This window comes from Elephas maximus, chromosome 10 (genome assembly GCF_024166365.1).
Source record: "Elephas maximus indicus isolate mEleMax1 chromosome 10, mEleMax1 primary haplotype, whole genome shotgun sequence".
Lineage (NCBI taxonomy): Eukaryota > Metazoa > Chordata > Mammalia > Proboscidea > Elephantidae > Elephas > Elephas maximus.
Genome location: NC_064828.1, coordinates 14,186,616 through 14,204,298, shown reverse-complemented (window position 1 = coordinate 14,204,298; position 17,683 = coordinate 14,186,616). Strand labels below are relative to the sequence as shown.

The following is a 17,683-nucleotide window of genomic DNA, read 5'->3' as shown; positions in this document are numbered from 1 at the left end:
CGTCCAGAGATTCAGTAGCGAGCGCCGTGGCAAGGACGGGGGCCCGGGGCGGGGCGGGGAGGGGGCGGGGCCGAGGCTGGGCGGGGCCGGGCCCGGGGGCGGGGCCGGGAGGCTGCGGCGGCGGTCATGGCGGAAGCGGCCTTGGACGCTGTGCGGCGGGAGTTACGGCGGTTCCCGGCCGCGGCCAGGGGTGAGTCGGTTCTCAAGGAGGCCTCGGCGCCCTCGCATCGACCGCGCAGCAACCTCAGGCCGTGGCGGGGCCTCGGGCGTGCCGGGCGCCGAGTCCCGAGTCGGTGCGCCCCGTCCCTCCCGGGCCGCAGACCCCGGGGCGCAGCGGCCTAGCTCCCGCCCTCGAGGCGCTCCTAGCCCGTGCGCGGGACTGTTGACGGCCCCACTCTGATCGCCGGTCTGTCGCAGCCCCCCCGGCCGCTGGTCCTCGGCTCTCCTCGCCCGGGGTTCACACGCCCTCGTGGTTTCCGGGGGTGCTTTGTGTGTGTGTCTGTGTGGTAACAATATAGATCACGAAACATTATTCTGTTTCAACGTTAGGTGCGCAGTTCAGTGACAGTAATTGCGTTCACCATGTTCTGCAGCCCTGACTACCATCCAGATTTTCCGCCACCCTTAACAGAAACTCAGCGCTCCTCGATTCGCGAGGGCTGTGCCGCTTTGACCGGTGCCGCCCGGCTTCCCACTCCACGGCGCTGAATAAAATCTGGGCAGCCTCTTGTTGCCCTTCTCCACCTTTCCCGCCCTGAAGTCTTATTCTCGTTTCATTTTATTATGGTGAACAATAATGTAACAGAAAATTCAATTTTAACCATTTTGAAGTGTACAATTCAGTGACATTAATTACATTCACCTTGTTCTTGCTGTCAAAACCAGCCATTTTCAAAAGTTTTATGTCATCTCAAAACAAGTTTAGTATGCCTTCAGCAAGAGCTCATGATTGCCCGGCTCCTCTCCCCTAGTAACCACGAATAAACTTTGTTCTCTCTGCATTTGCCTATTCTAGATATTTCATATCAGTGAGGTCATACAGTATCTGTCCTTTTGTGTCTGACTAACTTCACTCAGCATGTTCCCAAGATTCGTCCACATATTAGAATTTCTCTTTATGGCTGAACGTGGTGTATGGTGTATGCGTTTTGTTTATTCATTGGTCTGTTGATGGACGCTTGGGTTGTTTCCACCTTTTGGTTATTATGAGTAATGCTGCAGTGGACATTGGTTGCAAGTATCTGTTTGAGTCCCTACTTTCAAGTTTCTGTACCTGGGAATGGAATCGCTGTTTGCTGAGTCATATGGTAATCCCGTTTAACTTTTTGAGGAACTGCCAATCTTTTTCACAGAGGCTGCACCATTTTACGTTCCCACCAGCAACGCACAAGGGTTTCAATGTCTCCGCAGTCTCGCCAACACTTATTAGTTTATATTTTTCTGATAATAACCATCCTCATGGGTGCGATGGGACATCTCATTGTGATTTTGGTTTGCATTTCCCTAGTGACTCATGAAAGAACCCTGGTGGTCCAGTGGTTAAAGCTGTACTGCTAACCGAAAGGTCAGCTGTTCGAACACCTGCAGATCAGGTCCACCCTGAGAAAAGATTAACCCATTGTTGTCAAGTTGATTCCGACTCATGGTGACCCAATCGGCAGAGCAGAACTGCTCCATAGGGTTTCCAAAGCTGTAAATATTTACAGAAGCAGATTGCCACATCTTTCTCCCGCATAGCAGCCAGTGGGTTAAAACTGCCAACCTTTCGGTTAGCAGCCTAGTGCTTAACCACTGCACCACCAGGGCTCCTTCCCTTAAAGATTACAGTCTAGGAAGCCCTATGGGCCAGTTCTACTCTGTCCTGTAAGGTCGCTAGGAGTCGGAATCAACTCAGTGGCACACAGCAACAATAAATGACTAATGACATTGGGCATCTTTTCATGTACTTCTTGGCCATTTGTTTATCTTGTCTATTCAAGTCTTTTGCCCATTTTGAAATCGGGTTGTTTGTCTTTTTGTTGTTGAGTTGTAGGAATTCTTTATATATCCTGGATGTTAAGCCCTTATCTGATATATGGTTCCCAAATATTTTCTCCCTATTTGTAGGTTGTCACTTCACTGTCTTGAAAAAGTCTTCCGATGCACAAAAGTTTGTTGTTTTGATGAAACCCATTTTATACGTTTTTTCTTTTGTTGCTCTTGCTTTTGATGTCATAGCTAAGAATTCATTGTCAAAAACAAGGTCTTGAAGCTTTACTCTGATTTTTTCTTCTAAAAGTTTTGTGGTATTAGTTCTTACATTTAGGTTATCAGTCCTTTTTGAGTTGATTTTCATATATGGTGTGAGGTATTGGTCCATCTAACGTCATTCTTGTGCATGTGGAGATCCAATTGCTTCAGCACTGTTTCTGTTTATTGAAGAAACCATTCTTTCCACTATTTCATGGACTCGAAACACCATTGTCAAAAATCAGTTCGCCACAAATGTATGCATTTATTTCTTGACTTTCAGTTCTATTCTATTGATCCATATGTCTTTGCTCATGAGTACCACACTGTTTTGATTATTGTAGCTTTATAGTATGTGTTGAAATTGGGAAATATGAGTCCTCCTATTTTGTTCTTTTTCAAAATTGCTTTGGCTATTTGGGGCTCCTTGCAATTCCATATGAATTTGAGGATTGGCATTTCCATTTCTGCAAAAAAAAAAAAACTGTGGAATTTTGACAGGGATTGCATTGAAATCTGTAAATCACTTTGGGTGGTATTGTCATTGTAACAATTTTAAGTCTTCCAATCCATGAATATGGATGTCCTTCCATTTATTTAGATCTTCTTTAATTTCTTTGAGAAATGTTTTATAGTTTTCACTGTTTGTCTTTCACCTCCCCAGTTAAATTTGTTCCTAGACATTTTATTTGTTTAGATGGTATTCTAAATGGGCTTGTTTTATTTCCTTTTCAGATTGTGTATTGCTGGTGTATAGGAACAACTGATTTTTGTGTTGATCTTCAACCCTGCAGCTTTGCTGAATTCATGTATTAGCTCTAGTGGCTTTCTTGTGGATTCTTTAGGATTTCCTATATATACGTATATATGTACACGTACGCATATGTACATGTATATACGCTTATATATACACATACATGTGTACGTGCATAGACATATGCACATAGGAAATTTACACACATATACATACGTGTGTATATATATATATGTATACATATATATATGAACCCACCAGCCACTCAGAGGGAGAAAGATGTGGCAGCCTGCTTCCGTAAAGACTTATGGCCCTGGAAACCCTATGGGGTAGTTCTACTGTGTCCTGTAGGGTCGTGATGAGTCAGAGTTGACTTGATGGCAGTGGGTTTTTTTGGTTATTCCAATATGGATGTCTTTTATTTCTTTTTCTTGCCTCATTGCGCTGGCTAGAACTTCCAGTACAATGTTGAATGTTCCAGTACAGTGGTGAGAGTAGACGTCCTTGTCTTGTTTGTGATATGGGGGAAAGCTTTCAGTCTTTCAACAGTGAGTGTAACGTTCTCTGTATTTACCAAGTAGAGGAATTTCCCTTCTATTCCTAATCTGCTCCGTGTTTTTATCATGAAAGAGTGTTGGATTTTGACAGGTGCTTTTTTGCATCAATTGAGATCATCGTGTGGTTCTTTTCCTTCATTCTATTAGTGTTTTTTTTTTTTATTAGTGTAGTGTTATTACATTGATTGATCTTCTGATGTTGAACCGCCCTTGCGTTCATGGGATATATCCTACTTGGTCATGGTGTATAATCCTTTTAATGTGCTGTCAGATTCAGTTTGCCAGTATTTTATTGAGGATTTCTGCATCTGTATTCATAAGAGATACTGGTCTGTAGTTTCCTTTCCTTGTGATTTCTCTCTCTGGCTTTGATATCAGAGTGATACTGACCTCATGGAAGGAGTAAAGAAGTGCTCCCTCTTCCTCTGTTTTTTGGGAGAGTTTGAGCTGGAATGGTGTTAACTCTTCTTTAAACGTTTGGTAGAATTCACCAGTGAAACCATGTGGGCCTGGACATTTCTTGATGGGAGGTTTTTGATTACTGATTCAGTATCCTCACTTGTTACATGTGTGAGGTCTTATTCTTAACATAAAACATAAACACGTGGTGGTTGGAGTCTCTCTCTCAGCCCTTGCTGGGAGGAAACTGTTCTTCAGTCTGAACAGACCCTTCCTAGCTGTGAGCTGTGAGCCTTGCAGAGCTTCGGAAGGATTGGAGGCAGCTGTGCAAGGGATCCCGGGCTGTCCCTCCTGCTGATTGTGCCCCTCCCTCCCTCCCTTCCCTTCGCTTCCCTGTTCTATTTTTAAATGGTTTCTTGCCACTGAATATCAATACAGGAACATGTTTAAAAAACAAAACAAACAAAAGGAGAAATAATATAAAGTTTCTCTCCCATCCCAGGCCCCCAGAAATATCCTGTTTATACCCATGCACACATGTGACTATATACCCTCCTTATTATAAACACGCTCTGCACCGTGGCTTTTTTTTTTTTTTTTTTTGGTTTGGTTTTTTGTACCGTGTAACTTGATCATTCCATTTATCCCTCTACCTCAATCTTTTCACCCCTGTGCACCAGGGGTGTAATTGACTTAATCAGCCCATCATTGATAGGCATTTAGGTTATTTCCACTCTATTGTTTTTGCTAATGCTGCAGTGAATACTTTGAGTATTCATTTAACAAATACTTTTTAAGCACCTGTATGTGCCTGGCTTGTTTGGAATACATTACTCAAAGGTAAAAATCTGTCCTCGTGGTGCTTCCATCCTAAGTGAGGAGACAGACAACTAACCATAAAAAAAAAAAAAAAGAACCAAACAGGTTGCGGTGGGTTGATTCTGACTGATGGCCACCCCTGTGTTAGAGTAGAGCTGTGCTTCATAGGGTTTTCAAGGCTGTGACCTTTCAGAAGTAGATTGCTTCCGAGGTGCCTCTGGGAAGATTCAAACCACCAAACTTTCAGTTAGTGGCCCAGCGCTTAACTGTTTGCGCCACCCAGGGACTCCACAACTAACCACAGGCACGCTAAACGAGTATATAGTAGTTAGAAGATGAGTGCTATGGATTGGGGGTGGAGGCTGGTTGTAAGTTTAGATGAGATGGTCAGGCTGGGCTGCATTGAGATGGTGACATTTGGGCACAGAAAGGAGTGGAGGGAGGGAGCCGTGCAGATGTCTGGGGAGGAGTATTTCAGGTGGAGGGCACAGCCTAGGCCAGCACCCTAAGGTGGGAGTGTGCCTGGTGTGCTTGGGAAGGAGGCCCATGTGGCTGGGCAGGGTTTGTGCATGTGTACGAGTACTTTAGTTGGGTCGATTCCTAGCAGACAAATTGTTGGATCAAACTTTTTAGATTTCTCTTGAAATTCTCTCATTTTGAAATCCCAGGAGAGAGGGTGGCAATTCACTGTGTCATTAAGCGTGGTGCTTGTGAGCGTTATCCATCGAGGGGTGCTCTGTCAAGAGGCCTGAGCTGAGGAGAGCATTAGAGAAAAGCCGATGGCACAGCATCTGACCGGCGATCTCCTCTCGGGCTCTGACTCTCACCTGTCTGCTGCTGGTCTGATACTAAGTCAGCACTGTGTGCGGGCACCTGACCACATGTCTGGGATGCAGCCCCTTCTCTAGCTTGTCCCTCTCAAGTGGCGTCCGTAGGAAGAATACTGCCTGTGTGGCCTCAGGAGACGCTTTGACCTCTGAGATGGAAAGGGCAATGCCACAGCCAAGGGACTTGACCCAGGGTGTGGCAGGTGGCTGGCACACAGTGGAAGGCCACACAGCCACTGTGATGAGGGGACCGCATACCACCAAGAAAGCAGTGCCAGGAGCAGAGCGTGTCCCTTGGGCCCGGAGTCCCTGCACAGAGGAGCTCCTAGTCCAGAGGAAGATTGACGAGAAGGAAACTTCCTCCAGAGCCAACAGAGAGAGAAAGCCTTCCTCTGGAGCTGGTGCCCTGACGTTGGACTTCTAGCCTACTAGACTGTGAGAAAATAAATTTCTCTTTGTTAAAGCCATCCACTTGTGGTATTTTTGTTATAGCAGCACTAGGTAACTAAGACAGATATCTTTTGAAATTCTCACATTTTGAAACCTCAGGAGAGAGAAGTGGCAGTTCTCGAAAGGAAATCTATTCAATAAGTGAGAAAATCAAAATAAATAAGAAAATACAAAGGGTATAAAAATGGCAGTTTCCATGTATTTTAAGAATTCCAGTGAGTATAACGGGGTTTTACTGAGCCCAGATCACCTTCTCCCAAGGTGACTGCTACGATGGGCTGGGTTGGCCTGCCTGGGATGCCCTTTGCCAGTGTCTTCCCTCCAGCTTCCGGTGTCTATGTGGCAGGTTCCATCTTGCCTCTTTGCCAGTGAAGCAAGCAAATCAATCAGCTCTTTCTCTTCCAGTTTTCCTAGGCCCACAGGGGCCTTCCCGCTGAGTTCCAATTTCTAATCTAAGAACATGCTGACTTTCCAACTGATTGCAAGGCTAAGAGGATGACCTCGCCTCCCTGTTCTAGAGACAACTCCCTGGTGTGGAGACACAGTTGTGAGAAGTGGAGCATGACCTCAGAGGTGAAGTGGTGTGCAGTGGCCACCGACATTCCAGCTAGACCTGGAGGATGAAATCACAAAGCCAAGCTGGGAGAAGGGCATTCCACTCGAGGGAGCAGCAGGAGCAAAGCCCGGCACCACCAGAGCCAAGGGTATGTGCTAAGGGGCAGGTACCAGGCAAAAGGAAATCAGACTGGAAGAGTAGGTTGGGCCTGATTACGGAGCCCCTTGCATGCATGCCAGGCAGGCTCTATTCTGTAAGTAGTGGTGGTAGGTCATTAAAGGCAGTTTACTAGGGATGTGACAAGATGAGATGGTATTTGAGGAAGATGATTGGAGCCAGGGTGATGAATGCTTTGGCAGGAAGGGGAGTTAAGCCAGGGAAACAAGTTAGTTCGCTGTGGCAGGAGATGTTGGATACTTTCATTCAGTCATTAAGTGTTATGGATTGAATTGTGTCCCCCAAAAATGTATGTCAACTTGGCTAGGCCATGATTCCCAGTATTGTGTGGTTTTCCACCATTTTGTGATCTGATGTGATCATCCTATGTATTTTAAATCCTAACCTCTATGATGGTAATAGGAAACCCTGGTGGTGTAGTTGTTAAGAGCTGCAGCTGCGAACCAAAAGGTCAGCAGTTGGAATCTACCAGCTGCTCCTTGGAAACACTATGGGGCAGTTTTACCCTGTTCTTTAGGGTCCCTATAAGTTGGAATCAGCTTGACAGCAGAGGGTTTTTTTTTAATGATGTTAATAAGACAGGATTAGAGGCAGTTTTGTTAATGAGGCAGGACTCAATCTACAGGACTAGGTTGTATCTTGAGTCAGTCTTTTTTGAGATATAAAAGAGAATCCAGCGGAGAAGAGAGGGACCTCTAACCACCAAAAAAGAAGATCCAGGAGTGGAGTATGTCCTTTGGACTGAGGCTCCTGAGCTGAGAAGCTCCTAGACCAGGGGAAAATTGAGGACAAGGACCTTCCCCCAGAGCAGACAGAGAGGAAGCCTTCCCCTAGAGCTGGCACCCTGAATTTGGACTTCTAGCCTCCTAGACTGTGAGAGAGTGTATTTCTCTTTTGTTAAAGGCATCCACTTATAGTATGTCTGTTGTAGCAGCACTAGATGACTAAGACATTAAGCAAATATTTACTGAGCATCTACTGTGTTCTGAGTACTATTCTAGATCTTGGGGATACATCAGTGAATAAGACAAGCCTCCCTGCCCTCATGGAGATTACATTCTAGCAAGGGAGACAGATTGATAAACAACTTAAATAAGTAAAATAAATGATGTGTTAACCTACTACCAAACCCATTCCTGTCCAATCTATTCCGACTCATAGCAACCCTGTAGGACAGAGTAGAACTGCCCCATAGTGTTTCCAAGGCTGTAATTTTTACGGAAGCAAACTGCCACATCTTTCTCCCGTGGAGCGGCAGATGGGTTCAAACTGCTGACATTTGGTCAGCAGCTGAATGCTTAACCACTGCGTCATCAGGGCTCCAGGGCTCCTTAGATAGTGTGCTAGATGGTGATAAATGGAAAAGAGAACAATAAAATAGGGAAGGGATATAAGGCAGTGGGGTTTTTGGAGTGGGTATGAGTTCCTGGGTAGTGTAAGCGGTTAAGTGCTTGGCTACTAATTGAAAGGGCGGTTTGAGTTCACCCAGAAGCACCTCGGGAGGAAGACCTTGTGATCTACTTCTGAAAGGTCATAGCTATTGAAAATCCTATGAAACACAGTTCTACTCTGACATATATGGGGTCGCTGTCTTAGCCATCTAGTACTGCTATAACAGAAATACAAGAAGTAGAAGGCTTTAACAAAGAGGAATTAATTCTCTCACAGCCTAGTAGGCTAGAAATCTGAATTTAGGGCATCAGGTCCAGGGGAAGGCTTTCCCTCTCTGTCGGCTCTGAACGAAGGTCCTTGTCATCAATCTTCCTCTGGTCGAGGAGCTTCTCACTACAGGAACCTTGGGTCCAAAGGATGTGCTTTGCTCCTAGCATTGCTTTCTTGGTGGTATGAGGTCCCCCCACCCCTGACTCTCTGCTCGAATCTCTTTATATCTCAAAAGAGATTGGCTTAGGATACAACCTAATCTTGTAGGTTGAGTCCTGCCTCATTAACGTAACTGCCACTAACCCACCTCATTAACATCATAGAGGTAGGATTTACAACACATAGGAAAATCACATCAGATGACTAAATGGTGGACAGTCACACAATACTGGGAATCATGGACTAGCCAAGTTGACAGGTATTTTGGGAGGACACAGTTGAATCCATGACATTCTACCCTTTGGCTCCCCAAAACTCATGTCCTTCCCACATGTAAACCATATTCACCCCATCACATCATAGCAAAAGTCTTAATTCAACTCCAAGTCCAAAATCCAGGAATTCTTCTTCATCTGTGAAATCTAAAATACAAGTTATCTGCTTCTAAAGTACAGTGGTGGAACAGCCACAAGGTAGACATTTCCATTACAAATGGGAGAAATTGGAGGGAAAGAAGGAATAATAGGCACCAAGCAAGTCAGCAGAACACATTACATTAGCTCTCAAGGCTTGAAAATAATCCTCTGTTCTCTGAGACCAAATAACAGAGAGAGAAAGCCTTCACCTAGAGCTGATGCCCTGAATTCAGACTTCCAGCTTGTTAGACTGAGAGAATAAACTTCTCTTTGTTAAAGTCATCTGCTTGTGGTATTTCTGTTACAGCAGCACTAGATGACTAAGACATAACTTGGTACTAGAAGTGGGGTGCTACTCTAACAAATACCAAAAATGTAGAAGCAGTTTTGAAACTGAATTCATAGAGGCTGGAAGAGCTTTTTTTTTTTTCTTTTTTAATTTTTATTGTGCTTTAAGTGAAAGTTTACAAACCAAGTTAGTCTCTCACACAAAAACTTATATATACCTTGCTACATACTCCCAACTGCTCTCCCCCTAATGAGACAGCCCACTCCCTCCCTTCACTCTCTCTTTTCATGTCCATTCTGCCAACTTCTAACCCCCTCTACCCTCTCATCTCCCCTCCAGACAGGAGATGCTAACATAGTCTCAGGTGTCCACCTGATCCAAGAAGCTCACTCCTCACCAGCATCCCTCTCCATCCCATCGTCCAGTCCAATCCCTGTCTGAAGAGTTGGCTTTGGGAATGGTTCCTGTCCAGGGCCAACAGAAGGTCTGGGGGCCATGACCACCAGGGTCCGTCTAGTCTCAGTCAGACCATTAAGTCTGGTCTTTTTATGAGTATTTGGGATCTGCATCCCACTGTTCTCCTGATCCCTCAGGGGTTCTCTGTTTTATTCCCTGTCAGAGCAGTCATCGGCTGTAGCCGGGCACCATCTAGTTCTTCTGGTCTCAGGCTGATGTAGTCTCTGGTTTATGTGGCCCTTTCTGTCTCTTGGGCTCGTAATTACTTGTGTCCTTGGTGTTCTTCATTCCCCTTTGATCCAGGTGGGGTGAGACCAGTTGATGCATCTTAGATGGCCGGTTGCAAATGTTTAACACCCCAGACGCCACTCTCCAAAGTGGGATGCAGAATGTTTTCTTAATAGATTTTATTATGCCAGTTGACTTAGATGTCCCCTGAAACAGTGGTCCCCAAACCCCTGCCCCTGCTACGCTGGCCTTCGAAGTGATCAGTTTATTTAGGAAACTGCTTTGCTTTTGGTTTAGTCTAGTTGTGCTGACCTTGCCTGTATTGTGTGTTGTCTTTCCCTTCACCTAAAGTAGTCCTTATCCACTATCTAATTAGTGAATACCTCTCTCCCACCCTCCCTCCCTCCCCCCTCTCATAACTGTCAAAGAATATTTTCTTTTCTGTTTAAACTATTTCTTGAGTTCTTATAATAGTGGTCTTATACGGTGTCCTTTTGCAACTAATTTCACTCTGCATAATGCCTTCCAGATTCCTCCATGTTATGAAATGTTTCATAGATTCATCACTGTTCTTTATTGATGCATAGTATTCCATTGTGTGACTATACCATAATTTGTTGATCCATTCATCCATTGATGGGCACCTTGGTTGCTTCCACCTTTTTGCTATTGTAAACAGTGCTGCATTGAACATGGGTGTGCATGTATCTGTTCGTGTAAGGGCTCTTATTTCTCTAGGATATATTCCAAGGAGTGGGATTGCTGGATCGTATGGTAGTTCTATTTCTAGCTTTTTAAGGAAGTGCCAAATTGATTTCCAAAGTGGTTATACCATTTTACATTCCCACCAGCAGTGTATAAGTGTTCCAGTCTCTCCACAGTCTCTCCAACATTTATTATTTTGAATTCTTTGGATTAATGCCAGCCTTGTTGGAGTGAGATGGAATCTCATTGTAGTTGTGGTTTGCATTTGTCTAATGGCTAATGATCCTGAGTATTTCCTCATGTGTCTGTTAGCTACCTGAACGTCTTCTTTAGTGAAGTGTCGGTTAATGTCTTTTGCCCATTTTTTAATTGAGTTATTTGTCTTTTTGTGGTTGAGTTTTTGCAGTATCATGTAGATTTTAGAGATCAGGTGCTGATCGGAAATGTCATAGCTAAAAACTTTTTCCCAGTCTGTAGGTAATCTTTTTACTCTTTTCGTGAAGTCTTTGGATGAGCAGAGGTGTTTGATTTTTCGGAGCTCCCAGTTACCTAGTTTCTCTTCTGCGTTGTTAGTAACGTTTTGTATACTGTTTATGCCGCGTATTAGGGCTCCCAACGTCCCTATTTTTCCTTCCACGATCTTTATCATTTTATATTTTATATTTAGGCCTTTAATCCATTTTGAGTTTGTTTTTGTGCATGGCGTGAGGTATGGGTCTTGTTTCATTTTTTTGGATATCCAGTTATGCCAGCACCATTTGTTAAAAAGACTGTCTTTTCCCCATTTAACTGTTTTGGGGCCTTTGTCAAGTATCAACAGCTCACATGTGGCTGGATTTATGTCCGGATTCTCAATTCTGTTCCATTGGTCTATGTATCTGTTGTAGTACCAGTACCAGGCTGTTTTGATTACTGTAGCAGTATAATACGTTCTAAAATCAGGTAAAGTAAGGCCTCCTGCTTTATTCTTTTTCAGTAATGCTTTCCTTATCCGGGGCCTCTTTCCCTTCCATATGAAGTTGATGATTTGTTTCTCCATCTCATTAAACAATGTCATTGGAATTTAGATTGGAATTGCATTAAATCTATAGATTGCTTTTGATAGAGTAGACATTTTTACAATGTTAAGTCTTCCTATCCATGAACAAGGTATGTTTTTCCACTTACGTAGGTCTCTTTTGGCTTCTTGCAGAAGTGTTTTGTAGTTTTCTTTGTATAAGTCTTTTACATCTCTGGTAAGATTTATTCCTAAGTATTTTATCTTCTTGGGGGCTACTGTAAATGGTATTGATTTGGTGATTTCCTCTTCGATGTTCTTTTTGTTGGTGTAGAGGAATCCAACTGATTTTTGTATGTTTATCTTGTATCCCAATACTCTGCTGAACCCTTCTATTAGTTTCAGTAGTTTTCTGGAGGATTCCTTAGGGTTTTCTGTGTATAAGATCATGCCATCTGCAAATAGAGATACTTATACTTCTTTCTTACCAATCTGGATGCCATTTCTTTCTTTATCTAGCCTAATTGCTCTGGCTAGGACCTCCAATCCTGGAAGAGTTTTAAAGTGCCTAGTAGTGAAAGCCTAGATTGCCTTGAAGAGACTGTTGGTGGAATTATGGACATCAAAGACAATTCTGGCGAGGACTCAGAGGGAGGTGAGGAGATCGGTTAACACTGGAGATGGTGTAGACGGTGAAAAGCAGCAGCAGAAAAATGGCAGCAGCAGAATCAGGAGACCAGCGAGAGACAGCACTGGAGATGACCCACAGGGCCAGGGAGCTGAGTGCCTTTGCGCAGGAGGCTTTCTGTAGAGTAGGGTGCCTCCAGGCACTTATCAGTGAAGCTAGGTTTGGCGACCCATGGAGCAAGAGTGTTGAGTGCCTTCCTGCCGAAGTTCACTGGCGGAGTAGGGTGCCTCCAGGCACTTGTCGGAGGAGCTAAAGAGCTTTGGAACACTTGCCCCAGCAGGACAAATGCAGGCTGTGAGGCCCAAGGGACCAAGAGGCCAAGGAACCAGGAAACAGAAGCTGCAGAGACAAAGAACACAGGAAGCAGAGCTGCCTCAGTCTCAAAGCATGGAGTAGCCGCTCAGATGGACTAGGAGAATGGTGCACCCAAAGCCAAGGGAGCAGAGTTGCCATTCCTGTGGGCCTGGAAGGTGGATCTGAAGCCCAGGACTGAGGGGCCTCCATATAGAATCTGGACAGTGTTTCCAATACCTAGAGTCGGGAAGACAGGGAAATCATATCAGATGACAAAATGGTGGACAATCATACAATACTGGGAGTCATGGACTAGCCAAGTTGACAGATAATTTTGGGGGATACAGTTCAATCCATGACTGTCGCCATGAGTTGGAACTGACTTGATGGCAACTGGTTTGTTTTTGTCTTTTTTTAAATAGAGATTGTCCTCAGGGGTGGGGGGAAGTTTACAAGTTAAAGAGGGAAGTCAGGAAAGGAAACCTCACTGAGGTGACATTTGAGTGAAGACCCGAAGGAGTTAGCTTGAATGTGGAGAAAAGGAGAGGGTAGGTTTGAGAGAGATTTGAAGGTAGAATCAGTGGGACTTAGAAACAACCAATAGGATAACAAGAGTGAGGGAGAAGGACATATCAAAAATAAGTGATTTTTATTGAGGGTGATTTGGGGCTGCTACAGACATCCACACAGGTGGGTGCTGTGCACTACGGTTCCTAAGGCCCAAGGGTTTCCTATGATAGCCTGCCCCCCACCTAGGTTGTAAGTGTTTTGAGGTGACACCTCCACACTGGCCAAGCCAGGCGCTAAGCACATTCCACAGTATTCAGTAAATCTTCACGATTGGAGGGTGTTCTGGGGCCATGCCTCACCCAGACCAGCCCATGACCTTGGGCCTCAGCTGTACTCCTTCTGGAGCTCCCTGTACTGCTCCAGTGCCTGCTTTTCCTAATGGCACTGGGAGGTTGGCCACTCCAGGTGGGGGAAGCTAAGGGTCCACTGGGCATGGTCTGACCTGGCCACTGAAGATTTGGGTTATGGGCTGAGCAGGAGCCGTGTTCTCGTGGGTTCTTATGGTCCAGAGTGGACTGTTTGTGTGTGCTTCATGCTTTCTCCTTTAACTTCCCCTCATATATGATTCCTAGTTGTCCGGGGTCCCTTGTCACCAATGAGCGTGGGCCAGTGACATGGTGTGGCCTGCCCAGGGAGGGTGTCTACACGAATGGTAGGGCAGGCTGGGTGCCGAGGGAGGGCATCTGCACAGGTGTGGGGCAGGGGGTGGGCACCCACAGATGGCATCTACACGGGCATGGGGCAGGGGCTGGGCACCCAGGGAGGGCATCTACGCAGGCATGGGGCAGGGGCTGAGCACCCATGGACAGCGTCTACGTGGGCATGGGGCAGGGGCTGGGCACCCACGGACGGCGTCTGCACGGGCGTGGGGCTGGGGCTGGGCACCAATGGACGGCGTCTATGCGGGCGTGGGCCAGGGGCTGGGCACCAACGGACGGCGTCTACATAGGCACGCAGCAGGGCCTGGGTGCCCAGGGAGGGCGTCTGCATGGGCGTGGGGCAGGGGCTGGGCACCCAGGGAGGGCGTGCACATGGATGGTAGGGCAGGGGCTGGGTGCTGCTGGTGTCAGCAGCTGTCTGCCCCTCTCTCAGAGCTCAGTGTGCCTCTGGCTGTGCCCTACCTGGATGAGCCACCCACTCCGCTCCACTTCTACCGGGACTGGGTCTGTCCCAACAGGCCCTGCATCATCCGCAATGCTCTGCAGCACTGGCCCGCCCTCCACAAGTGGTCGCTCCCCTACCTGAGGTGGGCTGTCCTGTGGTGGGGTGGCAGGTGGTGCTTTGTGGCATCTGGGCATGGCCTGAGTGTCCATTCCTCTAGGGCCACAGTAGGCTCCACAGAGGTGAGTGTGGCTGTGACCCCAGATGGCTACGCAGATGCTGTGCGGGGAGACCGCTTCGTGATGCCCGCCGAGCTCCGCCTTCCCCTGAGCAGCGTGCTAGATGTGCTGGAGGGCTCGGCCCAGCACCCTGGAGTCCTCTATGTGCAGAAGCAGTGCTCCAACCTGCCCAACGAGTTGCCCCAGCTGCTGTCTGACCTGGAGCCTCATGTGCCCTGGGCCTCTGAGGCGCTGGGTGAGTGGAGGAGGCAGGGGCAAGGGGTGGTCCCTGACCCACTGTGAAGGAAGGGGTCAGCCCTGGTTGTTTCTTCTCTCCTTTTGCTGAAGACTTGGCCTGCACTGTTGGCCCCACAGGCTCAAGTGCTACCCACTAAACACTCAGATCCTTAGGCCTTGACGTGAGAGCAGAGAAACTGCTGGAAACTGTCGTGCCTGCTTCTGCCTCAGGGAGGGTGGGCCCCTTCCCCAAGCTCTGCAAACTGCTGCCTCTTCTCCCCGACTCTTCTGTGGGGCCCCTTTGCTCCTGCCCGGTTTTTTGCCCCAACATCCCTGTAGGGTGGTTATCCCCAGCCTGGACTTCAGGGGATGCCCTCTCCTAACCCTCTTCCCTCTGGCCTGCAGGAAAGATGCCTGATGCTGTGAACTTCTGGCTGGGGGAGGCAGCTGCAGTGACATCTTGTAGGTGTTAGAGAATACAGGATGGGGGAGGGAAGATGAGACCAAGAGTGGGAGGCTGGGCTGAGGAAAGTGGGACCAACTGTCCTCCAAGATGTCTCCTGGGATTCTGGGACTCGGGCACCATAAAGAGTCTGCCCAGCAAGCTGAGGTAGGGTGGGGTGGCATTGAGGTGGGGTGCACTGGTTCTTCTAGGTCCCTAGAAAGCTCTCAGAAGGTCAGCCAGGTCAGGAGGTGAACGTTGACGAACCTCACTTGCTGGAATTCACCTCCTGGTGCAGATGAACCCAGGGCCAGGTGACTGCCAAGTCCCTGGCAGCTGACATCTAAAGTGCCTGGCAACGCTTCGGCTTCACCTTGAGTCTGCCTTGACTTTGTTGTTGTTGTCGTTGTTGAGAATACACACAGCAAAATACCAATTCAACAGTTTCTCCATGTACAATTCAGTGACATTGAGTACACTCTTTGAGTTGTGCAACCATTCTTACCCTTCTCTTCCAAGTAATTCCTCCACAATTAACATGAACTCACTGCCCCCTAAATTTCCTGTCTAATCTTTCTAGATGCTGTTGTCAGTGTGATCCCCTGTAGATGGATCTTAAAATAGCACAGTGCTCAAGGCAGACATTCTTTACTAGTTAAGCTGAACCGTTGTTTGGTTTAAGAAGACTCCAGGGGGATATTTTTGGTTTAAGGTTTAAAGATTATTTTAGGGCATGCTTTGATCTGTGATGTGCTATTTTACATCATCAGCTGTCTTGAGGCACAAGGCTCGGAGCGGGTGAATTGCCCCCTGCCCCTCATACCCTGCCCGCGGGGCCTTCTTTATGTTGGCAGTACACAAGGACCACTATGAGAACCTCTATTGTGTTGTCTCAGGAGAGAAGCACTTCCTGTTACATCCGCCCAGTGACCGGCCCTTCATCCCCTATGGTAGGGGACGTAACCTGCTGGGGAGCAGGTGACCCGAGCTAGAAGGAGGGAGGGTAGCGAGGGCCTGTAGTATGGACACAGCGTCTCCTTCACTAGGACCCTGACATTGCCCTTGTGGCCCAGGAGCCAGTGGGAGTGGCCGGAGTGGGGTGGGGGGCTGGAAGCACTGTCTGCTGAGGTCCCCCACTCTTCCTCTGGCTTCAGAGCTGTACACGCCAGCAACCTACCAGCTCACTGAGGAGGGCACCTTTGAGGTGGTGGATGAAGAGGCCGTGGAGAAGGTGTGTCTTGTTCCTGGGCCCCAGGGAGGGGTGAGCCTTACATCTTGAGGGGGAGGGCAAGAGCCTGGGCTCTGAGAAGGAGGCCCAAAAGATCTGGGAAGTGGCATCTTCCTCTGAAAAATCCCGAAATCTAGGACTTCCCAATACTGAATGGAGCGGAGACTGTGGGACTTATCTTTGGAAAAGACAGAGTCTGAGGGGGCCTTGGGGCCTATTCCCTGGCCCTGCTGTCTCCCCAGGTGCCCTGGATCCCACTAGATCCCTTGGCGCCAGATCTGGCCCAGTACCCTGGGTACAGATGGACACAGGCCCTTCGCTGCACCGTGCGGGCCGGTGAGATGCTCTACTTGCCAGCCCTGTGGTTCCACCACGTCCAGCAGTCCCACGGCTGCATTGCGGGTGAGGAGCAGCACGGCCTTAGCCCACCAGGGCCTCTGGGCAGGGTGGGCTGCAGTGGCTCTTGGGTAGAAGGGTTACAAGAAGGAGCCTCCCACTCACGCCCTCGTTCTCCCCACAGTGAATTTCTGGTATGACATGGAGTATGACCTCAAGTACAGTTATTTCCAGCTGCTCGACTCCCTCACCAAGGCCTCAGGCCTCGACTAGTGGAGCCCCAGTGAATGTTGCCACCCACAGCTCAGGGAACAGTCAGGCCCCTCCAGGGCCAGGTCACCCTGGAAGCTCTCTGCGCCACCGGCTGCATGCCCAGGGTCTGGCTTGGGTTGGAATTAGCTTTGGGAACTCTTGGGTGAGATCAGGAGGACCAGGAAGTGCCAGGCAGGCCTGGCAAGGGTTCCCAGGAAGTTGCCACAGAGGGAGCCATTTCCTGGTGAGGCAGTGGCCTGTCACTGGGAGGGGTGAGGTTTCCAGCCCAGCACCGCCTCTTGGCAGGTCGGTGGCCTTGCGCAAACTACTGTGTCTCAGAGCTTTGGTGTCCTTGTCCATAAAATGGAGATAATAATGGTCCTACCTCACAGGCTGTTATGGGCCCTGGAGGTGGTGTCTGTAAGGCCCCAGCATGGGCCAGACCTGCAAGGAGGAAATATATAATAAAAGGTAGTGATTCATAGGTTGTGACACTCCAAGTTGCCTTTTGTGATCTGCTGAGGGTTTGAAGATTCAGGCAAAAATTCCAGAATGTCCCTAATGGAGGGCGAGGGCCTGGTCCAGACCTTGTCACCTCTCTGTCTATGACACCCACTTCTTCCTTGGACCAGAAGCA

At 47.6% G+C, this 17,683-nt stretch overlaps 1 protein-coding gene across 1 annotated transcript; it reads left to right on the top strand.

Annotated features, from left to right (window-relative positions):
- Positions 1 to 95: 95 nt before the first annotated feature.
- On the top strand, positions 96 to 17,067 carry JMJD7 (jumonji domain containing 7). Its single transcript, XM_049897659.1, has 8 exons — positions 96 to 190; positions 14,325 to 14,478; positions 14,554 to 14,807; positions 15,194 to 15,250; positions 16,085 to 16,180; positions 16,385 to 16,461; positions 16,701 to 16,860; positions 16,979 to 17,067. The coding sequence occupies exons 1-8, from the start codon at positions 127 to 129 to the stop codon at positions 17,065 to 17,067; spliced, it is 951 nt and encodes a 316-aa protein (XP_049753616.1). The 5' UTR covers positions 96 to 126.
- The last annotated feature ends 616 nt before the right edge of the window (positions 17,068 to 17,683 follow it).

Coding starts and splice junctions, on each gene's coding strand:
- JMJD7 (XM_049897659.1), top strand. CDS start 127: ATGGCGGAAGCGGCCTTGGACGCTGTGCGGCGGGAGTTACGGCGGTTC. Junction 14,479..14,553: donor TGGTCGCTCCCCTACCTGAG/GTGGGCTGTCCT, acceptor CCATTCCTCTAG/GGCCACAGTAGGCTCCACAG. Junction 16,181..16,384: donor CCGGCCCTTCATCCCCTATG/GTAGGGGACGTA, acceptor CTCTGGCTTCAG/AGCTGTACACGCCAGCAACC.